Below are 26,878 nucleotides of genomic sequence, written 5' to 3'. Positions count from 1 at the left end.
CCTTATAAATGAGACTAGAATATGACTATATTACCTAGACCTTATTAAATATGAACAATTTCCCCATGATGGCTTACGTCATTTTGTCAAGCACGCTAATAGTCGAGCGCTCTGTCAGAGGACAGCTCTTGTTTACAAATATAATTTGCGTTCATTTTAAAAAGGATCCCCAAAACCATAACAAATCCTTTTACTTTTCACACTTACACTCCTTGTCTTTTAAGTTTTATTACTTTTAATATCTCAAGTTTAAAGTGCCGTTTAGCGACATATCATGAACATTTTACTAAATTCATTTGTTCGTTCATCCGTCGGTCTGTCTGTTGGACGGTCGCTTATACGTTATTAAGGGACCTACACAAACAAAATAACACATACAGAGCATGATATTGTTAGAAACAAATCAACAACCCATGTTCCATGAACATTTTATTAGTTCATTATATATTAAGAATACACATACGACTGTTGTATAACATTCCTAAATCCACTATCAAAGCATGAATAGAAGTCACAAAATAAAAGAAAATCCCCCAAGAAATTAGCGTCAACTATGACAACACAAATAAACGACGTCTATTAATTGTGCTTAAATTTATGACTTAAGTATTTTAAATTAAGCTGTCTCCAAACATTCAATTAATGTTTTATACAGCTAAAAAAATAATTTATAATAGGGGTCCATTCAGTTTCTCAGTGAACCTAAAAATACATATTTTGTATTGCTACATTGTACGACTTACAATACAGATGTAGTTGAATTTCCAGTTTTCGTTTAAAACAGCCATTTATTATCTACTTATCCTAATTTTTCACTAGTAAACTGTTGCAAAAATGTTGAGAAATCATAATGACAAAGCTCACAACATATAAGAACTAAACAGCGAACTGCGTGACTTAAGGATTTCTGAGTTATTTTTTAATTACCAAAAGTATACTTAAAAGTTTTTAGTTAAAAAAACTTCAAAACCATTTCCATGAAGTTCAACCAAAGATAAAGTATATGTATAACAGATTGACCAATTTTACAACCAACAGCATCCACAGCCAAAAGTGTCAATTAAAACTGAATTTGTCCACCAATTTTAGTTTTAATAAAAATGAAACATTCAATTAAATCCTGCTCATAAGACTTTTCATCTTTATAAGGCCGATACAACAAACATTAATCTACAAGTAAACGTTTGTAGACTTAAAACTATACAACTTGATCAGCAAACAATCTTCTGTCAAGAGAAATGATGCAAAATGGACTGTTAGAGCTGTCTTTACATACGTAAATGTATTCTGTATTTGTAACAATGACGAATTAATGAGTGAAGCCTACATGAATATTCACGATACACATAATATCATCGGTACATGTCAAATCCGTCCTTCCATGCAAATGAGGCGTTCCTAGTGGTTTGTAAGCTAACATAGTATTTACAGTGGCCTTAAAACATACAACATCAAATATCAAGGGAGTTCAGAGAAAAATATTCAAAAGATGTTATAAGAACTTGAAATTGTGTGTATGATTGCCATTACACATACAACATCAAATAGCAAGGGAGTTCAGAATGATGTTCAAAAGATGTAACAAGAACTTGATGTTCTGTTGAATGTGAGTTTGACACAAAAATAATTGAAAATCAACAAAAAGCTTGATATATCTACATTAATGCCTTTTCCACAGGAGTTATGGAAACAACATGAAACAAAAGATGAAACTGGTGCCAGAGCAGGACTGACAGTAACTTCTTTGGAACAAAACTAGAATGCACGTTATTTATCAAACCCAAGTTTAACTCTGCGTTTTGTCTTAAAGCTTTTAAGTGCTTATGTATATTCAAAAGAATCATAAACCAGTCAATGTGCAATCACATAAACTGAAGTTACATGCTTAACAAAAGTGAAGTGAAAAGAGGGGTAAAATCAGAACTAACAACATTATGACATGACATGATTAACTGAGTTATGGGGTATAAAAACAGTAACAGTTAAATATTAAAAGCCAAGGGATAAACAAACGCAATAATATTAATAATAATAATAATATATATATAACATGCAACATAACAATATTTGACATGATTTCCAATAAAATGATCAAATTGTGAAAACAGTGAAAAGTTATAAAAATCTTAACTTAAAAATTTCCTTGGTCACAAAAAATCTGAACAATTTACCATTTTGTAAATAAAGTCAAACTTACTTTGCATAACCAGTTTTTATGAAATATTTGTAAACAATAACTAATTTTAAAACTGTTAAACGGATAATGTATCTTTATAAATCAAGTGTAAACATTTCATAAAACAATGTCGTCTAATATGAAAACCCTCTTTAAAATAATAGCTTTTTCTTCACAACACTGCTGAAAAATTGTATCTTAAACAACATCAGACAAAATTAAACCATATATCAACAAGGCAAACAAGCACGTCTTAACACGTACAAGTTTTGCCGAAGATATGTGTATCATGTACACATGGTATTCATATTACAGCCATCTACATGTGGTGTATGATGTACACATGGTATTTATATTACAGCAATCTACATGTGCAGAGGTTTAGCACCATCGTCAACATTTATAAATGTATAACAACACACATATGCTACACATTGAAACAACTATACTATACACGGCTAAAATCGACAAAAAATGCAAATTGAATAACTATAATATATATGTACACAATATATAAGCATGATAAAAATTAAAGCTTATTTCCTTAATAATTTATTGTATCTGTGCAAGGTAAAATATGGTTAAAAAAGAAGGCAGGCACGTGCTAACTACAATCAATGTTTGCCACCAGACACACATCATACATGAACAAGTTGTATGTTTGCAACAACCTTAAACCTACTGTGACTGAACCCTGTCTTACTACAAACCCTTTTTTATGACGTTTCATATAAATAAAGCAATATCTGCGTCACAACACCTATTTATAAATATATAAAATGTTCAATGACAACCGATCAAAAACCAATATAACCTGAACACAACATAAATAAAGGTCTGCACACTACCCTTAACGATATTAATATGAACTGTTTCTACAACCACCTCAATGCAACAAATGTAACATAAAATCATGTAGTATATGGTACACACTTGACGCACATGTTCCATTTCATTTGTTCAACATCATTAATTATTCTATTTAAACAACACTGGCATCGAAATAATGCAAGTCCATGCATGTTTACCAATACATTGTCTAGATGGTAACATTTTTAGAGATTTCCTTTTTTAACTAGTAATCAATGCCTTTTTTTCTATTTACAATATGTTTACAATTTTCATAATAATGCATCCGTTTTTAAGTTACCAACATGTTTGCTATTCACTCTTTAAGAGTTATACTAATTTCTAGTTGGTAACTTGTTGTTACAACCACCATTATTATTGATCCAAAATTGAGTTTGTAATGTGTTTGTTGTCCTAAATACACATGTAGCAAACATATGGCAACATTTTCACATTTTTCAACATCCATACATCCAATTCCTAGTTGAAAACACATTTATATTCGCCATATTCACATTGATCCACCATAATCTGCCATCAAGGTGCCGCCTACATAAATTTTCACATTTTTCAACATCTTTCCATTCCATTTCTAGTTGAAAAAACGTTTTTATCACTCCATGCCACATGATGTTGGCTATGACATGACCTTGCCCTTACCAATGACTTGACCTTTCCATGACCTCTAAGACTTGATCTTTCCCTGACCTATCATCACCTTGGTAACAAAATTCACAATGGCGCTGGCGGGCTGGGTGGGGTCAAGCTCGCAGAACAGGTGGCAGGAATTGTCAGACACAGAGCCCTGTTTTCTTGCAACGTAGCCAAATACTCTGTAAACAAATGTAAAACATTTATACTCATGATCGAACAACAAATTGTGGGTGAATATATGAGCCGTGCCCTGTGAAAAGGGGTTTTATGCATGTGCGTAAAGTGTCGTCCTAGATTAGCCTGCCCAAACTTGTTTTTTGCTAAGAAGAGATTTTCTTTAAACGAAAAAAATCATAAAAGCAGACATTTTCGTCCTTGATTAGCTCTGCAAAGTGCACAAGCTTATCTGAGACCACATTTTACTCACATGCAATACATCCCCCTTTTAACAGAGCACGCCTCATATAGATTGTAAAATAGTAATATCCGCCCTTAAATAATATAGTGCAAACAACAAAGTCTGAATTTATATCTAGACTGTGATAATAATTAACACGCATTTATAAGTGTTGTTTTGTGTATGAACAATCTATGTTAATACCTTTAACCTCTCACAGTTGGCACCAAACCTAACTTATAAAATTAATCCAGCACTGTTCAGAACAAGTTTTACAATTACTTTGTAAGTAAATGGGAGGAAATCTAATAAATAATTATTTTGGTGAAAAGAGGAATTCGCTCATGTGTTTGTCTTAAATTCGTGGATAAGTAAACCCATGACAGCCATGAAAAATTATGTCCTACGAATGACCATGATTTGACAACATTTGACCAACCTTGCATCAGCAATCACACCAGGGACATCGGTCTCACGTTTCCACCTGCAATAAAAAAATAATTCAATAAAACATAAAAATATATATCTTAGTTGTTTCTGTATTTATACTTGCTAACACAACACAACTCCTATATAATGTAGCCCTGTAAGCCAATGATTCAAATTATATCTCTAAGTTTTGTCAAACATATCTCCTTACAAGTATACCAATAAAAACAAATTTTTCTAGTAAAATTCATTATCCCACGCTTTTTGAAAAAAAGGTGGGGATATTGTGGTTATCTCCGCCGTCCGTCCGTCCGTCTGTCTGTCTGTCTGTCCGTCCGTCCTGGCCACTATCTCCTCCTACACTAAAAGCACTAGAACCTTGAAACTTACACACATGGTAGCTATGAGCATATGTGCGACCCTGCACTATTTGGAATTTTGATCTGACCCCTGGGTCAAAAGTTATAGCGGTTGGGGTGGGGCCGCGTCAGAAATTATCACTCATTTTTTTAGGTTATTTTACATTTACTTCTTTATTTCTACACCGATTCACTTCAAATTGATACTGGGCCTCTCTTATGACAATACGGTCAATCTCAACCATACATGGCCCCATTCCCAACCCTGGGGCGCCCCGCCCACATAGGCCACACCCACCAAAAATTTCCATTTACTATAATTTTTTCATTTCTACACGGATTCACTTCAAATTGATACTGAACTTTTGTTATGACATTAGGGTCAATCTCAACTATGCATGGCCCCAATCCCAACCCTGGGGCGCCCGCCCACATAGGCCACACCAACCAAAAAATTCCATTTACTATAATTTTTTTCATTTCTACACGGATTCACTTCAAATTGATACTGAACTTCTCTTATGACATTAGAGTCAATCTCAACTATGCATGGCCCCATAACCAACCCTGGGACCCCGCCCACATAGACCACACCCACCCAAAATTGCCTTTACTATAATTTCTTCATTTCTACACCGATTCACTTCAAATTGATATTGAACTTCTCTTATGACAATACAGTCAATCTCATCTATGCATGGCCCCATTACCAACCCTGGGGCGCCCCGCCCACATAGACCACACCCACCCAAAATTGCTTCTTACTATAATTTCTTCATTTCTACACCGATTCACTTCAAATTGATACTGAACCTCTCTTATGACAATACGGTCAATCTCAACTATGCATGGCCCCATTACCAACCCTGGGGCCCCGCCCACATAGACCACACCCACCCAAAATTGCCTTTTACTATAATTTCTTCTTTTCTACACCAATTCACTTCAAATTGATACTGAACTTCTCTTATGACAATACGGTCAATCTCAGCTATGCATGGCCCCATTACCAACCCTGGGGCACACCTAGGTCAAACATTCGGCGTGGGGATACGCGTCGGCCTCTGCCGCGCCATTTCTAGTTTTAATTAGTAATTATTTACCTGATATCATATGCTATTTACTCCGATAGGATCGTAATTTATCCGGAATTTTTCGCCCGAGGAATCCCACACTTTTTGAGAAACCCGTCAGGTAGGTCAGAGCGGTCATATTAGTGCCGCGTAGCCGCATAACCAAAACGGGACAATACCCATAATCCACTCTTATTCCAATAAAAAATATGAAATATTAGACGAAGAGCGGGGTGGGAGGTGGGACTTACCGATATCAGGTAAGTAATTACTAATTAAAATGAATTTTACTAGAAAAATTTGTTTTAATAGCTTAATTACGTTACCTGATATCATATGCTGAATTTGCAGCTGAGGCGGGAAGGTTCGCGAAAATCTCCACATCACAGCGGAACCAATATATCGGGTTCTCAGCTAATCTTCGTTATTACGCTATTAACTTAATTCACGGATAAGCGTAATATACCTATCCCGTAGAAGATACTACCGTTTGTGCAACCACAAGGGGGCCCAACAAATACAAGTTGTCCTGTTGGCACTCCAGAGAACGAAGATAAAAAGATGAAAAAGTAGTCTGATTCCTCCAGAAAGCAGCTTGAAGCACGTCAGAGAGTGGGGTATGATTAATATATGCCCACGAAGCCGACATTGCTCGTAATTCATGCGGTCTAATCTTAAATAGGGATGAATCCCTTGAAGAAAGAGAAGAGTAAGCCCTTTTTATAGTCGAGGCTACCCAACGGGAAATAGAAGCCGCAGACACATCGCCCCCCCATTTTTAAGGGAATGAAGAGTCTCTTGCGAGAACCTCGAATAGACTTAACTCTACTAAGATAGAACTTCAAAGACCTGACAGGGCAGAGGAGTCTATCTTCATCTTCCTTACCACAAGTTCTAGAAAGACTTGGGACCTTGAAGGGTTTATAAGCCATTGAGGGGAGTTGATTTTTAGCAAGGAATCCTGGCTGACACAACAAGGTGACAGAGCCATCGGAGGAATCAAAACGAAGATGGCATTCTTCGATAGAAAGAGCATGAATTTCACTTCTACGTTTGGATGAAGCCATGGTAAGAAGGAAAACAGTCTTCCAAGTTCGGAACTGTAAAGAAGCCTGATTAAGGGGTTCATAGGGAGCTTTAATAAGCGATCCAAGAACACAAGCCAAATCCCATTTGGGGGTAAGAGAACGAGACACAGGACGTTTAAGTTCCATGGCTCGGATCAGTTCCGAAATGGCTGGGTCAGCACAGACTTGTGATGACTTACGAAAAGCCAAGGTATGCGAAAGCACAGATCTGTATCTTTTGATGGAGCTAAGAGAAAGTTTCTTATCATCAAAGAGATAGATTAGAAAATCCGCTATGCGTCTAGCAGAGGGATTGAGGGGATCAATTTTCCCTCGAACACACCAATTAGAGAAGAGTTTCCAGCGAGCATCATAGACTGCTCTGGTGGACTTTCTCCTTGCAGAGGCAACTGGCGTTGAAACCCTGACAGAAAAGCGTTTCTTCTGCAGGGATTGCCTGATAACGGCCAGACGTGTAAGTGAAACATGTCTGGATCCATGTGAAGTCTGCCTCTCTGAGATAGGAGATCTGACCTGTGCGGGAGTTCCCTGGGAAATTCGCACAGGAGACCGAGAAGGTCGTTGAACCAGGATCTCCTGGGCCAACAAGGGGCTATCAGGAGGATCCGGCAAGAGCTCACCCTGATTTTCCCTAAGATTTGGGGAATTAGAATGGGTGGGGGATAAGCGTAAGCGTCCAGTTCATCCTAATCGAACGAAAGCGCGTCTACCGCCCACGCTGCTGGTTCGTACACTGGACTCACATACAGAGGAAGTCTGTGGTTGTCTCTGGTCGCAAACAGGTCGACCAGTGGATAACCGAATGTGAGGAATATCTGATTGGCCACTTCCTGATGAATGTCCACGCCGATGGAAGTAACTGGTGTTTGCGAGACAAACCGTCCGCCAGGGCGTTGAGACGACCTGGTATGTGTTTGGACAAGAGAGAGACGTTAAGGCTCTTGCAAAGAACAAGTAATTTCATTGTTTCCAGATACAGGGAGTGAGAGTGTGTCCCGCCCTGTTTCTTGATGTAAGCCACGACTGATGTGTTGTCTGTCGATACCATCACAAAGGAGTCCCGAAGATGTGATTGGAATTGAGAAACAGCTAGGAAAGACTGCTCGCATTTCGAGATTGTTTATGTGCAGGAGAGACTCCTGAGGAGACCACAATCCTGATAATGTCAGGCTGCGGGGTTCCAGGTGAGCGCCCCAACCTTCCATGCTCGCATCCGTTATGAGATGTAAAGACGGTTGCGGGGGAAGAAGCGGAACTCCTGCCAACAGGGTCTCCTCGTCTAGCCACCATAGAAGGTGGGGGACAAAGGAAGGAAGGATGGGAATCTGTGTTAGCAGATTGTCTGGAGACCATTTCCATCGAGCTGAGAGATAGTGCTGAAGAGGACGTAGGAAGAGACGTCCCAACAGCACGAAGTCTGCTACAGAGCTCAGGATACCTTTGAGTGAGAGGAAATCTTGAGCTGTGATATGAGATTGGGACAGCACCCATCTGACCTTCAAAAGGAGGTCTGATATACGTTGCGGTGAGACCCTGACCCGATTCATGTGGGTCAGAAAATTCATTCCCACGAATATGAAATCCTGAGAGGGAATGAGGTCTGACTTGGCTACATTGAGAAGGAGTCCTAAAGAGAGGAGCTCCTTCCAAGAGAACTCTAGGTGTAGCAGAAGCAGTTGACGATCGAGCTGGTGTAAGAGCCAATCGTCGAAATACTGAAGCAGTTGAACCCCGTGTAATCGGAGGTGTGCGCTCACTGCGGCCATGAGTTTGGTGAAAACTCGTGGAGCCGTGGCCAATCCAAAGGGCATCGCCCGAAACTGGTAGACCTGGCTTCGAAAGGAGAAGCGCAGGTACTTCCGGTAGTTGGGATGGATATGAACATGGAAGCATGCATCTTCCAGGTCCAAGGAAACCCCCCATTGCATGGGTTTGATGGAGCGCCGAATGAAGGCAGGAGTCTCCATCTTGAAAGTAGGTTTGACTAGAAACGTGTTGAACACTTTTAAGTCTATGACTGGTCTCCAGGAGCCGCTTTTCTTTTGAACAAGGAAAAGGCGACTGTAAAATCCTGGAGAACAATGGTCGTGAACCCTTTCTATCCGCCTGTTTTTCCAGGAGTCCGAGAATGGAGTCTGGAAGTTGTGGATGCGGAGATACCAGATCTATTGGGACGCGAGAGAGTGGGGGCCTTTTCTCGAATTGAAAAGTGAGGCCTTGTGTGACAAGAGAATGAACCCACGCATCCGAAGTTATTTGGAGCCATCGATTTGCGAAGTGCATAAGTCTGGCCCCGACTGGTACCTCCGGCATCAGAGGTTGTGGCGGTAGAAAGGGGTATGACCTAGGGCTGACCTTTAGGAGGTCCACCCTTGCCGGAAGAAGGATTAAATGACTTCTTGTCCGCATTGGGTTTGCCCTTACTCCAATTTTGTTTTACAGAAGGCTTCCGATAGGAAGTTGTTCTGTTCTGAAAATGAGGCCTATTTGTGGGCTGACGTGGAGCAGACGGACGCTTAGTAGGGAAACTGTCCCTTTTAGCGTTCTTGGCCGGTGGGACTCCTGGGGGCTTAGAAGCAGGGCGCTTAAAAATCACAGGGCGCTGGCCAGAGTTGCTCCTAGCTAAGGAGGCATGTATCTGATCTTCACGATCAGCAGTAAGTGCCGACTGTATCCTCCCTCCGAAAAGAGACTCTGCTGTTAGTGGAGCAGTTCGAAGGGAGTTTACGCCTGTTTCCAAAAGGACATTATTGGGCAAGGAAGAGAGGATGAGGTCTCTCCGAAGCCTTAACATCTCAGACATAGAAGACGCAGCATTGTGAGATAAACACTGCGTAGTACGTGAAAGATGTATCAACAAGGCCCGGAGCTCCTCTGGGATTGAATCAGAGAGCTCCCAAACCAAGTCTAAGGCTGTGGCTGCCATGAGATCTAGCTGGTTAGCCAGACCTATGGAACGGCGTTCTCTCAGCTCCCAATTTTCCAACAGGGAAAGAGGGACTGATGTATGGGTAGATGATGAAGGCATTGTAAGTGACAGCTTACTAATGTCAGCATCAGGAACCGGAAGTTTGGAAAGGTCCAAACCGGTAGCAGGGTCGGGTACCGGGGCCTTATTACTTTTCCCGCCGTCCATCTGTTTAGGCTCCGTCAGCTCCTTAGGGGCTTTCCATGGAGATGGCGAAGGCTTATTGGCTGGTTCAAGTGACTGGAAAACAGCCATTGTGGAAGAGCCAATAGGAAGGCGTAGATCCACTCGGGAAGTAGCCTTACTTATCCTGCCGGGCTTTCGTCTGCGTGCTACCTGTTCTGTAACAGTAACTGCAGATCCTGTGAGAGACAAGGAAGGGCGGGGGCAGAAGTCCTCATCTAAGGTATTGAACATAAGTTCGTATACCTGATTGATGGAGGCCAAATAATAAAGTTCGGCCTCATTAGACTCCGAACCCGCCTCAACCAAACCATCTGCGGTAGCATTGGATTGATTGAAACCGGTGGATATAGGAGAAGGAATAATAGATTCATTCGCTTCTATCATGAGAGAATCGTTTTCCGGCACCATCAAAGATATAGCTGGTGAGTCAGGTCTCTCAGAGATTAAGTCAGCAGACTCACTTTGAATACCAGAGGTCGCTGGTAAAGGATCAGTCGAAAAAGGGACAAAGATTCCCGGCGACTGTTGGATCCACGAAGTATTGGGATTTGATGGTGTAGCGGCAGCCCGGGGTATACTTCTATGCAATGTGGAAGAGACCCGTGGGTCTGAAAACGCAGCCGAAGTGGTTAGATTAACCCCTGTACCTTGAGCCTGATATGTATGCAAACTAGTGTTTGAATACAAATTACATATGACCGGTTGACCGGTGACCGGACCGGTCATAGTATGACCGGTGACCGGACCGGTCAGTGACCGGTTGACCGGTGACCGGTCATAGCATGACCGGCGACCGGACCGGTCAATGTTGACCGGTGACCGGTGAAGTCTCCGGACCAGTCAACTGGTCATTCCCGATGAACGGACCGGGCAAATTTTGTCCGGTGTCGTCACGGGGTAGGGACCGATGCCTGGCAGCTACTGGTGGCATATGGTCAAGATCGTGTGGTGAAAAGTCCCGACACACGGAACTTTTCCTACGTTGATCTGATGCCGAGTCATTCAACTGGTCATTCCCGATGAACGGACCGGGCAAATTTTGTCCGGTTTCGTCACGGGGTAGGGACCGATGCCTGGCAGCTACTGGTGTAGTATGGTCAAGATCGTGTGGTGAAAAGTCCCGACACACGGAACTGTCCCTACTTTGATCTGAACTATTCTTGTTGCGTCCACGACTCTTGAAGGGTCGACGCTTAATGGCCCAGGTATCTGCAGACCAATGCTCACAGGAAAGCAGCAGTTATCCTGGGTACATCCTGCACACGACAGGCAGCTACCATGGTTGTCCATGCTGCCTTCGTATGTCCACATGAGCCACGTGTTTGAGGCATACTTTGCCTTGAACAAACAAACAAATACACAAAACGATACAGAAATACACGGTTATATATACGGAGAATGTTTTAACGCAATACAAAAACTTCTCTATTCTGTTAAACAGAAGAATCCAGCGAAACAGAAGCAACAATTAAGTTAATAACAAAATGTCGGCCTTTGTATATCGCTATCCGGAATAAGAGTGAATTATGGGTATTGTCCCGTTTTGGTTATGCGGCTACGCGGCACTAATATGACCGCTCTGACCTACCTGACAGGTTTCTCAAAAAGTGTGGGATTCTTGGGCGAAAAATTCCGGATAAATTACGATCCTATCGGAGTAAATAGCATATGATATCAGGTAACGTAATTAAGCTATTAAAATTGTATTGGCTGTGTAGAAATTCTAAGTCATACAAATTGATTTAATAAATGTTCAAGTAAAACCTTTTAAACATATGAGAACAACATAAAATTAATAGCACATTTATTGCGTGATCAACAATTGATTTTGAGCAACATCATGATGTGTTTCAAACTTGTTGGCGTTAAAAAAACAATGATTTAAGAATCTCCCTTGGGGAGGAAATCCCCTTCCTCCTATAAATGGAGCAGTTCAACTCTTCATTTGTACATAAATCCAGCAAAGTTAATAACTCTTCGCAAAATAAGTTTGACATTTAAATGGAGGAAACCAGCTCAAAGGAGGAGAAATCACAACCCTGCTCTACTCACATTCGGTCTTCCGGGTCTATTCCGCAGTAGGTCACAGCAGCAACTGGATAGTGGCGCCGGAAGAACAGCCTGCAATGGGAAATAAATCTTGAAATGTAGAGGCACGGCAATAACTCTTACAAGTTAGGTCACAGTGGTCACAGTTTGGGTCTGCACTGTGTGAGCCTTATTAAGATTGCCCCAATAGACACCAAGTACTGGTCCTAGTTCCAGGAAATAGACTCGAGAGCGTTCTAAACAAGCCATAGGCTTTCTATACAATTGAGACAAGTTCCATTCGGCCTAATCTCAAGTTAAGCACCATCAGAGAAATAACCTCTTGCCAGTCACAAGTTGAGTTTTACATTAAACGTCTGGACTAAAACAATTTTTTTAAATAAAATTCATTTTAATTATTAAATACTTACCTGTTATCGTATGCTTATACTTTCCAAGGGGAAATAACTCATCCGGAATTTTAACTGGGAATCCGCCACCTCAATACCGTAATACAGGCCAGGTTAAACATAGTGCAATGCAACCTAGCCAAAAATCGGTAACCATCCCTCAATATTCTTTCAATATATATACAAAAATATTAATCGAATAGCGGGGTGGGAGGTGGGACTTACCGATAACAGGTAAGTATTTAATAATTAAAATGAAAAAAAAAAATTATATAAAAATTTTGTTTTAATGTCATAAATACTGACCTGTTATCGTTTGCTGATTTTGCAGCTGCGGTGGGAAGGTTCGTATATATTTTCCCAACACAGTAGAACCCATAAACAGGGTTATCAGCTAATGATATCAAGTAATCTTCGTTAAAACGGTATTATGACTTCTCGGACAGAGTAATATGTCTATGTCGTAAAGAAGACACTACCGTTAGTGAAACCACAACAAGCCCAAACGTATACAAATTGTATTGTTGGCACTTCAGAAAACGAAGATAAAAAGATGACAAGGTGGTCGGATTCCTCCAGTAAACAGATTAGAGCACGTCGAAAAGTGGGGTGTGATTAATATATGCCCACAAAACAGACAGAGCTCTTAATTCATGCGGTCAGATCCTAAAAAGGAATGAATCTTTAGATAGGATAAGATTAACTTTCCTTAGTCGAGGTCTAACCCCGAGAAATAGAAGCCGCAGACACATCTCCCCCCCCCTTTTTTGGGGAAATGAAGAGTGTCTTTGAGAACCTCGAATGGACTTCTGACTAACACTGCTGAGATAGAACTTCAAAGCCCTGATTGCCCAAAGAAGTTTATCCTCATCTTCATGACTACCAGTTTAAGAAAACTTGGAAACTTGAAGGTAGAAGCCATATAGAGGACTTGATATTAAGCAAGGAATCCTGGCTGACACAACAAAGTGAAAACGACAATAGATCCAACTGGAATTGGTCGTATTCAACAGAAAAAGCATGAATTTCACTTCTCCGTATGGTAAAAGCCATAATAAGAAGGAAAACCGTCTTAAAATTATATTGGAACTGTTAATAAGCCTGATGAAAAAGGTTCATAGGGAGCTCATTAAGCATCCCAACATGTTACACAAGTCAAAACCGCTTAAGAAGGTAAAGAAACGAAAAACATAGTGTTGACGTTCCATAGTTTGGATCAGTTCCAAAATAGGTAAGACAGCACAGAGTTGCGATGACTTACACAAAACAAGGTATACGAAAGCATAATCTCTATCCTTTGATGAAGAAAAGAACAAATTTCTTATCATCAAGAAAAAGATGAGAAAAACCTCTATGTATCTAGCAGAGTGATTAAGGTAATAACTATGCTCTCAATTACCCAGTAAAAAATGAATTTCCATAGAAACTTTATACAGTTCTGATGGAATTATCCTTGCACAAGTAACAAGGATTGAAACTCTAACAGAAAAACGTTCTTCTGTAGAGATAACTAAAAGTTATTAATGGCCAGACATGAAGTGGCACATGTTTGGATCAGTAAAAATATGTCTCAGTGAGATATGATATTTGACCTGTGAAGAAGTTTCCTGAAAATAATTGTACAGGAGACTTAAAATGTCGTAGAACCATAATCCCATGGTTCATTAAGTATACTTCATGAAATTATGGCAAAAACTCAGTTATTGCAAAAACTCACCAAGAAGGCAAGATATTCCAGTTTATGTCAATGGACGAATGTATAACAATCGCACACCCTGCTGGATCGATTTCTGTGAACTGCATTGTTGACGTTGTTCAGCATACCGGTATACACTGCGATATACGATCGCATAACGCTAATAACTAGCGTTTGATGATAAACAACATTCTTTGATATACTATGTACACCATGCAACTCGTCTGCAACTTCACTGCCGCGCATGCGCAATTACATTATTGAACCCAACGGAAAAATAATTCGAAAGAAAGAACTGCAGGACAAAAGGTCCAACAAGGCGTTGAGACGAACTGGTATGAGAAAGACGATAGAGAAAATTTGTTGTTCTTGCAAAGAACGAATAAGTTCCTGATTTCCAGTTACAAGGAGTGATAATATGATCACCTCCGTGTCTGTAAGTAAACCACGACCGATGTGTGATAGTTGAAACCATCACAAAGGAATCGTGAAAATGTGTTGTAAATGAAAAAACAGCTAAAAAGAATTTTCGCTTTTCAAGATGTAGATGTGCAGGTGATATTCGTTAGGATACCACATAATTGAGAAAATCAAGATACGTTGTTCTATGTGATCGTCCATAACCTTATCTGCTCACATCTGTATAAGATGTAAGGAAGGTTGTGGTAGAATAAACTATATTCTTGCCAAGTTAATCTTCTAGTCTAGACACCACTGAATGGTGGTAAATAATGACAAAAAGATGGAAATCTGTGTCATTAAATAATCCCGAGATTAATACAATTATCTTAAAAATAAAGCTGAAACGGACGTAAGAAAACACGTCTCAGCAGAAGGACCGGTGACCGGACCGGTAAATACCGACCGGTGACCGGAACCATTTGTCAAGGATGGGTGGGCAAAGAAACCACGGCAAGCCGAACTTTCCCACTCCAAACAAACTTGAAAATTGGTAGAAGTAGGACAGTGTTTAACACTTATACGTTTATGACCTATCTACAGAATATAGCCTCTTCTTGAACCAATAACATTAAAATCCTGGATAATACAGGTCGCGAAGTCATCGATTTGCGAAGTACGGAAATATGATTGATAGTGGTACCTCCGGAATCGAAGTGTGATGGCAGAAAAAGGTGAAAACCCTAGGGGTAACCTTAAGCGGGTCCACGCTTGCCGGTAGAATGCATGGAAGTCTTAAATTCTGACTTGATTAATCCATTTACTTCAAGACATCTAACCTGGACAAATTCCGAAAGGAATACGACCAGTTATAGGAAGACGGCCTGTTATGGCCAAAAGTGTAATAGAAGAATAACTTTAAGATGAGGTCCCTCCAGATTCCTAGGATCTAAGATCTGAGTTCAATAGGTCCTAAGCCATCTACAAGACTGTAGCCGTCAATCTGATAGGCAATCCTATGTATCAGAACTCTTGTTGATTCCAGTAGCTTGAAAATATGCACTGCCGTAGGAGCAATAGAAAAGCAGAAGTCGATACAAATGTCGTCTTGCTAATCCTGCTAGCGTCATTAATGTGTCCCAACTGTTCCGTGACACTGACTGCAAAGTCTGTAGCCGACAGGTAAAGGCGGTTAAAACAATTCATCCTTCGGGTCTCGAACATAAATTAATAGAGGTCAAATAGTAATGTTCGACCTCAATGCTAGTCTCCGAGCCCACTTCAGCCGATCTATCTGCAAGACCAGTAGTCTGCATGTAGCCGGTTGAGATAGAAGTACAAATAACAGATATAGCATGATTTGGTTACCGTCGCCAGTAGAACATCAGTATTGAAAAACACAAAAAGTCATGTAGATTGTTGAATCCATAAAATATAGTATTCAATACAATCATAGCCAGGGGTATACAACTATGTAATGTAGACGATACCCGTGATACTAAAAATTGACCGATGAAAACACAGTGGAATACCGGTAATTGGTAAGTGGTTACCGAACCGGACCGGTCAATGACCGGTAACTGTAGCCCGGTGTACGGACCAGTCATAATATGACCGGTGACGTTACCAGTTAAAGACCGAAAAATGGTGGAATCCATATGGTCTGTTATCAATGTCAAGCACTGCTCGGAAAAGAAGATCATGCCAAAAAAATCCAATCCGATGGCGATGAGACATCACATTATTCTGACCGGTGATCAGTGATCGGTGATATGACCGATGAATGGTGACCGATGTCCGGTGATCGGGACCGGTATAATATAACTGCGTCAGAATGGAAATATCTGGTGCAGAAGAATGACCATCCACAAAGTCATCTGATAATGTTAACCGGAAAACAACGGTAGATTATCAGTATTAATAGGCATAAGTGTCCTTGTAGTCGTAGTGGAGAAAAGAACAGCTTATCCCGAAGCCTGAATGTTAAACGAACTAGTGTTCGTATACAACTACGGCTCGGTGACTGCAACATGTGTGGATGCCATAAGAAGAACCATCACACGTGGAATGGAGACATGATATTCCTAAAGGAATAAAATGGAGAACGTCGATATGACCAGTAGGTTCATTAACGCCTACGTGAGAAGTGGCGACATCCATATAACTTCGATGCCGAAATATTGTTCGGCTACGCTGGAAATATTGTCTTCTACAATATTGTCTCCGTGAGCATTGACATGATCGCTTACGAGCGTATCAACGCCGAGAACTGCTCAATGAAGGAGAGGTATGTTCGATAAATATCCAGTGGTGCTCAATGCAGTCCGCTGATGTCTACGTGAAGGTTGACGACGTCCTCGTTTCCTGCGATGTCGAGATCTGGATCGGCCGAGATGTGGATCGGCTGCGATGAGACCGAGATCTTCTAGAATAACGTCTCCGTGAGTGACGACGTGATCGCTTACGAGAGCCGCGACGATGAGAACTGCTCGACGAAGAAGAGCGTGTCCGATGTCTAATCCTTGATGAAGACGATGTATTCAACGAAGAATAGGAGAATAATTCAATGAAGAAGACAAGTTCTTCTTCTTGACCGGTGACTGGTGTTATCGGTGGCAGGCCTAACTGATGACTGTTGACCGGTGACCAGAGCGGTGATCAATGACCGGACCGGTGACCGGACCGGACCGTTGACATGACCGGACCGGTGACATGACCGGACCGGTGACATGACCAGTGACCGGACCGGACCGGTGACATGACCGGTGACCGGACCGGTGACATGACCGGTGACCGGACCGGTGACCGGACCGGACCGGTGATCAATGACCGGACCGGTGACCGGACCGGACCGGTGACCGGACCGGACCGGTGACCGGACCGGACCGGTGACATGACCGGTGACCGGACCGGACCGGTGACCGGACCGGACCGGTGACCGGACCGGTGACCGGACCGGACCGGTGATCAATGACCGGATCGGTGACCGGACCGGACCGGTGACCGGACCGGACCGGTGACCGGACCGGTGACATGACCGGTGACCGGACCGGTGACCGGACCGGTGACATGACCGGTGACCGGACCGGACCGGTGACATGACCGGTGACCGGACCGGTGATCAATGACCGGACCGGACCGGTGACATGACCGGTGACCGGACCGGCCGGTCAGACGTCGATCAACGGTCCGTGATCAACGTCCCCGGTGACGTACCGGTCATATCATGACCAGTGTTGTCACCGGATAATGACCGTATGGCGGATGCCAAATGGTCCGGCATTGGTCGATGTCCTTGACCAATGCCATCGGGCAAAGACCGGCTGACGGGTGTCGCCATATGGTCTGATGTTGACCGACTGTCTAAGAGACTTAGCATAGTACGGTCGCGATCGTGCCCGATACCCGGTGACTGATACTGCAACTATCATCCATGATCTGCGAAGTCACCGGGTATTTATCCACTCTTGTTTCTGCGACCATCATGTAGTCGAATATATGAAAAACAAGAGCAAAGCATATTCAACCATAAACTGGTCACAGACCAGATTATCATACGGCACATAAAATCATTATTTGACCATAATGAAAATTATAATAATATAGCCGTAGATCATAAATTAAACAAAAGTTTAATTCAAAACAGATGAAAAATAAAATGACGATCAATTAGATTGTCATACGGAACGTTAAAATCATTATTGCACACAATGGCAAATGATAAACAATATGTCAATAGAAGAACACGCTTTGCACGATCTCGTAACACATTAGAAGAACATGCTTTGCACGTTCTAGCAATGTATTAGAAGAGCACGTTTTGCACTCGGTCGTTCGCGCCTGAAAACACCCAGCATGGTAGAAATAAACCATTGTTCGATAAAAACAAGCATGGCTTACCTTTTACAAATGAAACAAAATCCAATAAATCCACACAAATTAATCCGAATGAGAAATAAAAAGATAAATAACACAATTTATCTATTCAAAACCCCAATCAACCAAGTGAAAAACAATATTTTAATTCAGAGCCGTAAAAGACACGTATACACCTGGTTGATCCGGAAAGAATATTGAGGGTTGGTTACCGATTTTTGGCTAGGTTGCATTGCACTATGTTTAACCTGGCCTGTATTACGGTATTGAGGTGGCGGATTCCCAGTTAAAATTCCGGATGAGTTATTTCCCCTTGGAAAGTATAAGCATACGATAACAGGTCAGTATTTATGACATTAAAATGCATAGTATACTTTAAACCACTGGACCAAAATACATTATGGCCTTACTTTACTTGCATTTTAAAATATAGAACATATTCCTACTTTCGCTGGTTGTCCGTCAGTGTGATTCCCTAGTTGGACACCTTAAAGTGGACCTGTGTCGTCTGCTGTGGTGCCATGTCAAAGGTCATCTTGACCGCCTTCTGAATGGCCTGAGGGCCGGTCAGCGACTCCGTGTCCACCGAATTCAGGTATATGACATTGCACGCTGAAATGACATCAGTGGTATATGACATTGCGTGCATGCTGAAATCAGTGCTATATGAAATTTGCATGCTGAAATCAGTGGTATATGACATTGCAAGCTGAAATGAAATCAGTTGTATATGACTTTGCATGCTGAAATCAGTGGTATATGAAATTGCAAGCTAGGATGAAATCAGTGGTATATGACATTGTTCGCTGAGATGAAGTCAGTGGTATATGACATTGCAAGCTGAAATGAAATCAGTTGTATATGACATGCATGCTAAAATCAGTGGTATATAAAATTGCACGTTAGGATGAAATCAGTGGTATATGACATTGCACGCTGAGATGAATTCAGTGGTATATGACATTGCAAGCTGAAATAAAATCAGTGGTATATGAGATTGCACGCTGATATGAAATCAGTGGTATATGACATTACAAGCCGAGATGAAATCAGTATGACATTGCAAGCTGCAATAAAATCAGTGGTATATAAGATTACACAGAGCAATTCAATTAGGTGTATTTCATGGTACAAAGAATTCTGTTGTATAAACATTATTTACTAACCACACCTGTGAAAATGTACCAGTTAACGAAAATCCATGTATTAATCATTATTTTGGTTAAACCATTAGTATCAAAATAAAATAAATGCTGAAGAGTTGTATGTAACCTCCGTTACTAGGCAAAAAAGGTTGTAATGGAAACTAAGATTTGTATGCAACCTCTGTTTCTAGGCAACAAACAATCTCCACGCAGAGTTGTCGTTCCTTGCTCTCACATACAACTCTGCGAAAGGCTCAGGGTGCCATTTTGTCTACCAAATAGCTAAAACCGAACAAACGCATTTAATGTATATTTGATTGGATATTTAAGATTGCATGCATTAAATTAAGAAATATGACTTTTAAATGTACGATAAATCGTGCAAAAACTTTCGAGTTTTAATGCAACTCTTTGGAACTATTTTATTGCCCATTTACGCAGATGGAAACAATTTAACATAATGTTTATTGAGTGACGTCAGGAATTGCTTCGACGTGTGTATGTATGTTGGTTTTTTAACATCAAAAAACCATATCAATTTTATAATAATGAATTAAGACTGATATTAGATATCATGGTATGAGATGGTTTTCTTTAATGCAGTGAATGCAATGTAACCGTTGTGCAAGAGATTGTTTTGAATACTGTCACCTCAATGATGAACGCTTGGTATGATCATGACATGAATGAGACGCTTTCATAACAATAGTCCGTTCTGAGCCCAACACAGAGGTGAATGTAATGTAACCGTCGTGCAAGAGATTGGGCAACAAATGGTGTCATGGAAACAAGTAGTTGTATGCAGCCTCTGCTACTGGGTAACAAAGGGTGTCATGGAAACCCAGAAAGGATGTCATGGATATCAAAATTTGTATGCAGCCTCTGTAACTAGGCAACAAAGGGTGTCATGGAAACCAATATATTACCTGCTCCCTGTGCAAGTAATTGTGATGCAGAGCTGGGCATCTCTGTTGTGGGAGATACGTCCGCCACTATGTGGGAAGGATCTGAAATCATGGAAATAGGCATGTGTTGAACAATAAGATCTGGGCTTGAATGCGTATGCCTGGTCTAAGGTATGAATGGGCTTGAAAATGAAGTTTGAAATCATTAAAATATTAACGGGCTTAAAAATATGGACTTACATCATGGAAGTAATAATGGGCCTAAAAGTAGTGTAAATAATCAGGGAAATTTGTTTGGGCTTCAAAATAGGGATTTAATTTATGGAAATCACCATGTGTTGAAAAATAGGATCTGGACTTTAATGTGTCAGTCTTGGTTAGAGTTTGAGATCTCGGAAATATTTATGGGCTTTAATATAGGGTCAGATTTAAACAGAATATTTATGGACATAAAAATAGGGTCACAAATCATGAAAATAGGATCTGAAATAATGAGATATATTTATGGGCTTTAAAATTGGGTCTTTAATTAAACCAGGAAACATGCATTTAACAACACAACAAAGATTTGAAGTAAACATTTTAAATATAATTTAATAACTTCCATATATAAAAAATTAACGATAAAAGTATTTTGTCTACTGATAAAACATTGACACTGGAACTTGGGGTTGCATGTTCAAGCATGTTCAAGTCCTACACTAGCATTATTCCTTTGAAGGGTTAAGTGAAATGGCTATATGCAACCAGTATAGAACCAGAACAGCCTGCAACTAGCTCGCAAGCTGTTCAGGGTTTGATGCTGTTTACTGCTCATTATATAAGTTTGGGAATGAAACCTTTATTCTTCAATCTAGTAAGAAAGGTTTTTAATTTAATTAGATTTTCTAAGGGAATACAAATGTGTTAAGTTACATATCTAAGCAATAAAATGTGATAACTAACTCTGTACACGAGCTAGAAATAAAAGCACATATCTAAATCCAACAAAAATCAATCCAATTGAATATATGTTGATCAACACCACCACCGACTGTATAACCGCGCTAGTACCTTTACTCAGCATGTCGGCCCTACGTATTGTAGACATTGATGACTGGGACTCACCATGTTCAGGTAGAACCAGTTTGCAGGGCAGCGCGAGTGGAGTGATAGAGTGTTGGTACACCAGTGAGGCCAATGAACCTGCAATTTAGTATAAACCCGGTTATTTAAGCTCGATTGCATTTAATCCTGAGTTTTATTAAAACCCTCTTATGATAGTAACCTGGGTAAAACTAGTGCATGGTGCCTATATGGTAGATCTGAAAAATGCCCCAACAGTGGTCATTTAAACCATGACCTACCGGTTGCTAGGAGGACAACATCTCAACTGCCCCATATCAAACCTGAAATTGTTTATGTAGGTGTCAGTTTAAGTGGCTTACATGCAAATACTACTTCTTTCCCTCTTCACTTGTAAGTCTTTTGTTTGCTTAGATATTTCGCTGTTTTCAACAGTATAAATACATTTTAAATGTGGCCATTATTTACATGGATGTTAAACAGACAAAGAAAGTCTGGAATGAATACCAGTAACTCAATAGTACATGCAAATAAACTTGAATTTATAAAAGCTTGACTAGTTATGTTATATATTGATTTGTATAATATTATATTTACTTAAAATTAATTTTTCTAGATAGATTCTATTGGTTTAGACAGTAGTCATTTTAACTGCCTTCAGAATGTTGCTGTCAGAAAATAAACCTTTTATTATCATTATTATTATTTTTATTTTTACTATTTGCATCATTATTATAGTAGTTATAAATTGTTATAATTATTATTACTATAACTATAGTATCATTATTAGTAGTTCATGTATTACTTTATTATTACAGAGAAAATTCCTTAATTTTATCAAATTTACCTAGTGTACCAAAATCAATAATGTTGAATACCTACGAACATTACAAATATATATTGGGTACAGTTTAAAACAACTCACCGAATACCGGCTCATTGGAGCAGCCCCTCAACCTCACCCCTTTACTTGTGGGCTCAATAAGGAAGTGTCTCACAAGGTCAGCAATAGGGTCACTTGTGGGCTTGGTCTGAACGTTGGGTGGCAGGGTCGCGACCTTCAGGGCAAGGCCAAACGCTCCTGGGAACGAGTTGGAGTCACGGACCACGAATGTGCCAGGTGCTTTGTCTTTCAGCATCATAATGGCTGTGGGGATGAGAAAATTAAAGGATGATTCTACAATGATACTCATACATTTTCTTGTTAACCATGGACATAAAGTATTTAAACAAGTTGATGAAGTCATGGACCTCGAACATGCCCGAACCATTGTCTGTCAGCATCATGATAGCAGTGTGGATGAGAAATTTAAAAGACTTTCAGAATCATAACGGCTGCAGGGATAAGATATTAAAAGGATGATTCTACGACAATAATACTAATACATTTTCACATAGAGAAACAATGCAATTATTATTGTAAAACTTCTTGTAAACAATAACAACCAGAGTTGTGTTGATCAGAAATACAATGCGCCCTTCTGCGCCACTTTTGCTTTTTTTAAACCTTTGACCTTGAAGGATGACCTTGACCTTTCACCACCTCAAAATGTGCAGCTCTACGAAATACACATGCATGCCAAATATCAAGTTACAATCTTCAATATTACAAAAGTTATTGCAAAAGTTTAACCAAGGTTAAAGTTTGTGACAGACAGACAGACAGTAGTGTTCTATCCAGGCCGTTTTAGCATGGCGCGGCGCTACGCCGCTTTTTTGAAGCGCCTCGCTGCCCCTTTCAAAGCAAATCAGCGCCACGCTGCCTTTTTCAAAGGCCGCCGCCCTGTTTTCCACCGTGCGCGACCTTATTGATAACATCTTAATTGCCTCTTAACCAAGCTTCTAAGCCGACTATTATCAGCGAAGATTCGCGCGGTTGTGAATTCGTCATGCGTGAATAACCATGTGTCAATATCAATCGATAATTTCAGTGGCTTTGTAACACTTATCGGTCTGGATACAATCGTGCACAGTTACTTAGGAGACTTGATGAAAACCTCGATGTTATTCATGTGGAAATTGTGCATTTCATGCATAATTCAGTTATATCAAAACATTTATTTTTACGCGTAATTAAATTAAAAAAAAAACACCAGTTGTATCTGTAAAATATTGATTTGATTTCAATTTAATGTAAAACAGTTTTAAGTTAAAAAAAAATAATTTACAGGGCTTGCACTAAGCGGCGTACGGCCGTATATTACGCCCGATAATTGTTTCCATACGCCGATTACAAAACCCTTTGACGTCCACTGTACTTCCTGAAAATTGGCCATACGCCGAAAATAGCAACCCGTGACATATTAAAGCTGTCGATTAAAATAACTGCTCCGCCTCCTATCCAATACAATTGGCACAGGCTCACAGTAGATGTGTGTTGATGAATTGTAGCAGACGACAATCTTAACACGTTTGCTGTTCACGGTTAGGCAGACCGCGCTTAATTGGAGCACGTGCTTGTTTATTGTCACGATGTTTTGATTACAATTACGTGTGAATGTCGGCAAAGAAGTTGATACCCCGTCTTGGACCCTGTTTGGCCAAAAGTTGTTAATTTTTGTTACAGTAGTAGGCCTGCACCATTGGTTCAATTAAGAACGTTATGACCCGTTTGTAACTTGTCAAAATATGTTAATTGGCAAACACAGATATGAATTTTACAAAAATATTGAACTTGTACCACTTATCATTTGTGTTTAGAATGTCGCAACGTACGCTTTCCGATTTTGGCATTCCACTTTCGACGAAACGTAAATTAGAAATTGATGCAAATTGCTTTGTAAGCAAAACAAGTTTATATCGGAGACCAATTAACGTGTATTGAATTAATTGACAATGAACAAAAGACAGCACGGCGCCGTTCCTAGTTACACTTTTTGCGAATTAAATGTACACAATACAACACGTGGTCATGATAATAATTCAAATAATTGTTTAAGAGGGTAGCTCATTTAACAGTATTCTAAGACTTCTTTGAAAAGCTATAGTTTGTATAAGATATATATCCTATGGTGTTTAATCTTGTTTTTTGTTACTACATGAAAATATAAAACACATAATAAAATATACATTCTGGATTTTGTTGGTTTAATTATTCAACAAAAATCTCAAAACTATACATACAATGTTTGTGTGTAACAAAGCTTGTTATTAAGTCACTATAGAGATATACTTGTGCCCTTTTTATGGATGTCGCGCGCTAAAGTGCCCTTTTTTGAAATTTTGCACCACGCCCCTTTTCCTTCCTGTATAAAACACTACAGACAGACACATATAATGACAGAAAGACAGGCCAAAAACAATAAACCAAAGAATAAAAAGCATAAAACGCATAAAAAGCGTTTAAATTATCTTTCGTAGAGGCTATAAGACTATTCACATTTTCTTTCTTAGGATCATGGTCCAATCAGATTCAAAACTCAAAATAACATCAGTGAACACCAAGTTGAGCACTATGGTCAGTCAACTTCTTCTAAAAAAAATTTTTTTTAATTGAATCAGAAAGTATGTTCTTGATATTCAGACCAGAGCCGTCATTAATCAATCCATTCTTAGACCTAAGAATAAAGGATAGAATTAGAATCAAGCAAAATCCAACGTCAACCGTTTGAATATATGCAGGGAACCACTGCTAATAATGTCACTAACAAAATATTGATCTTGAAAAATGGTGTAGATAGAGGTGGTAATTGGCAAGTTTGACTCGAAATAAAAGCAATTCTTGAATATTCAAATTAAAGGAATAATCTTTATTCTTAGACTTAAGTATACAAATTGGTTGGTGTATACGGGCCCAGGTGTACTCACCATCCTCCCTAGTGATGTTGGGTTTGTACCAGAACTTGGACGTGTCCTTCACAAACCTGGGGGTTGTGTGTGTGGCTTCAGAGTCTGCAATGTAGACAAGAGATATACATGGGTTCTAGATGCTGAAATATTTATAGTTGGGCAAGTATTTTGAGTCTGAAATTAAGACAACATATATACATTGGTTCTAGATTGTGAAATATTTATAGTTGGGCGAGTATTTTGAGTCTGAATGTATAAATGTTAATTACCAGTGGTCTGGTTCCCACAATTTTGGAATGGAGCTGTGCCTGTTGGATCAACAAAAATGCTTACCAGCCAATGAGGTGAGACTGCCACGTATGGACAGGCCAAAGTACACGCTGGGCGAGGACTGGCCGGTAGCCGAGTGGGGCCCAGGGGACACGGCGCTACTCGACATAGTGTGTGCCGTGTGCAGCTGCTGTCGTAGGGTGTTCAGGTTACCAGGCGAAGGAGGGCTGCAGAGGATAACAACCACATTAACGAGATGTGTAACTGTAAGATCCACACACTTGGGTATAGATAATTATAGATGATACCTGTGTGGCCACTCAATGACAACAACCAAATTATTGTGAGATATGAGGCGGAAAGTATCCTCCCTGATTAGCCTGCATGGATTGCATAGGCTTATCTTGGATGACACTACATGAACATGCATTAAGCCCAGTTTTCTCAAATGTGGCTCTATATTGACAATAACCACTTAACTGTGAGATGCATGATAAGAACACATTACCCTTTCCCAATTAGAAGCAAAGAGAAAATGGCTATGTGCAAACAGCATTAAACCATAAAAGCCTGCAAGTAACTCGCAGTCTGTTCAGGTTCATCAATATGTTAGGGTTGAAAATGAAGCCTTTCAAACTTAAATTATTAAGAAAGGACTTAAATTTAATTTGATTTTCTAAAGAACTTCAAATGCTTCAAAGTGCGTTTCTGAGTGGTAAAGGGTTAAGAAGAGACACTATACCTGTGTTGCCACTTAAGGACTTAAATTTTTTGTCCTGCTTTTACATCACCAAAATAGATCTTCTCTTATATTTATAGTCTATCCCTGAAGCTGATGCTAGGAAAATTTTCAAAGACACTTATTTGTCCTGGAAGGAATTATTTCAAACTTTTTCCCTTCAATAAGGATGTTTTATTGCAATTAATTAAAATAATCACATTTCTTTTTTACCTGAAATCTTCCGTGTCCCTCCGTTTAAAAAGACAACATGTGGTTTAAGAAAAACATGACATTACAACTCCCCGGGTGTCAAATAAAGTGTGCAATAAAATGTTACGTACCTCAAAGCACATGAATTAGGCCCAATTTTTGCAGAACGAGAGCAATATACGTGT

The 26,878-nt window shown here is 40.0% G+C and overlaps 1 protein-coding gene across 1 annotated transcript; it reads right to left on the bottom strand.

Annotated features, from left to right (window-relative positions):
• Positions 1–2,057: 2,057 nt before the first annotated feature.
• On the bottom strand, positions 2,058–25,985 carry LOC127846927 (tensin-3-like). The gene is given in 9 exon segments (XM_052378353.1): positions 2,058–3,858; positions 4,516–4,560; positions 12,232–12,300; positions 19,035–19,200; positions 20,660–20,740; positions 21,692–21,823; positions 22,629–22,850; positions 25,511–25,594; positions 25,826–25,985. Coding segments are annotated over 9 exon segments (1,053 nt in total). The 5' UTR covers positions 25,932–25,985; the 3' UTR covers positions 2,058–3,710.
• Positions 25,986–26,878: the final 893 nt, after the last annotated feature.

The sequence above is a fragment of the Dreissena polymorpha genome, chromosome 10 (assembly GCF_020536995.1).
Source record: "Dreissena polymorpha isolate Duluth1 chromosome 10, UMN_Dpol_1.0, whole genome shotgun sequence".
In the NCBI taxonomy this organism is placed as follows: Eukaryota; Metazoa; Mollusca; class Bivalvia; order Myida; family Dreissenidae; genus Dreissena; species Dreissena polymorpha.
The sequence above is the reverse complement of the archived record's forward strand: the minus strand, read 5'-3'. Positions and strand labels throughout refer to the sequence as shown.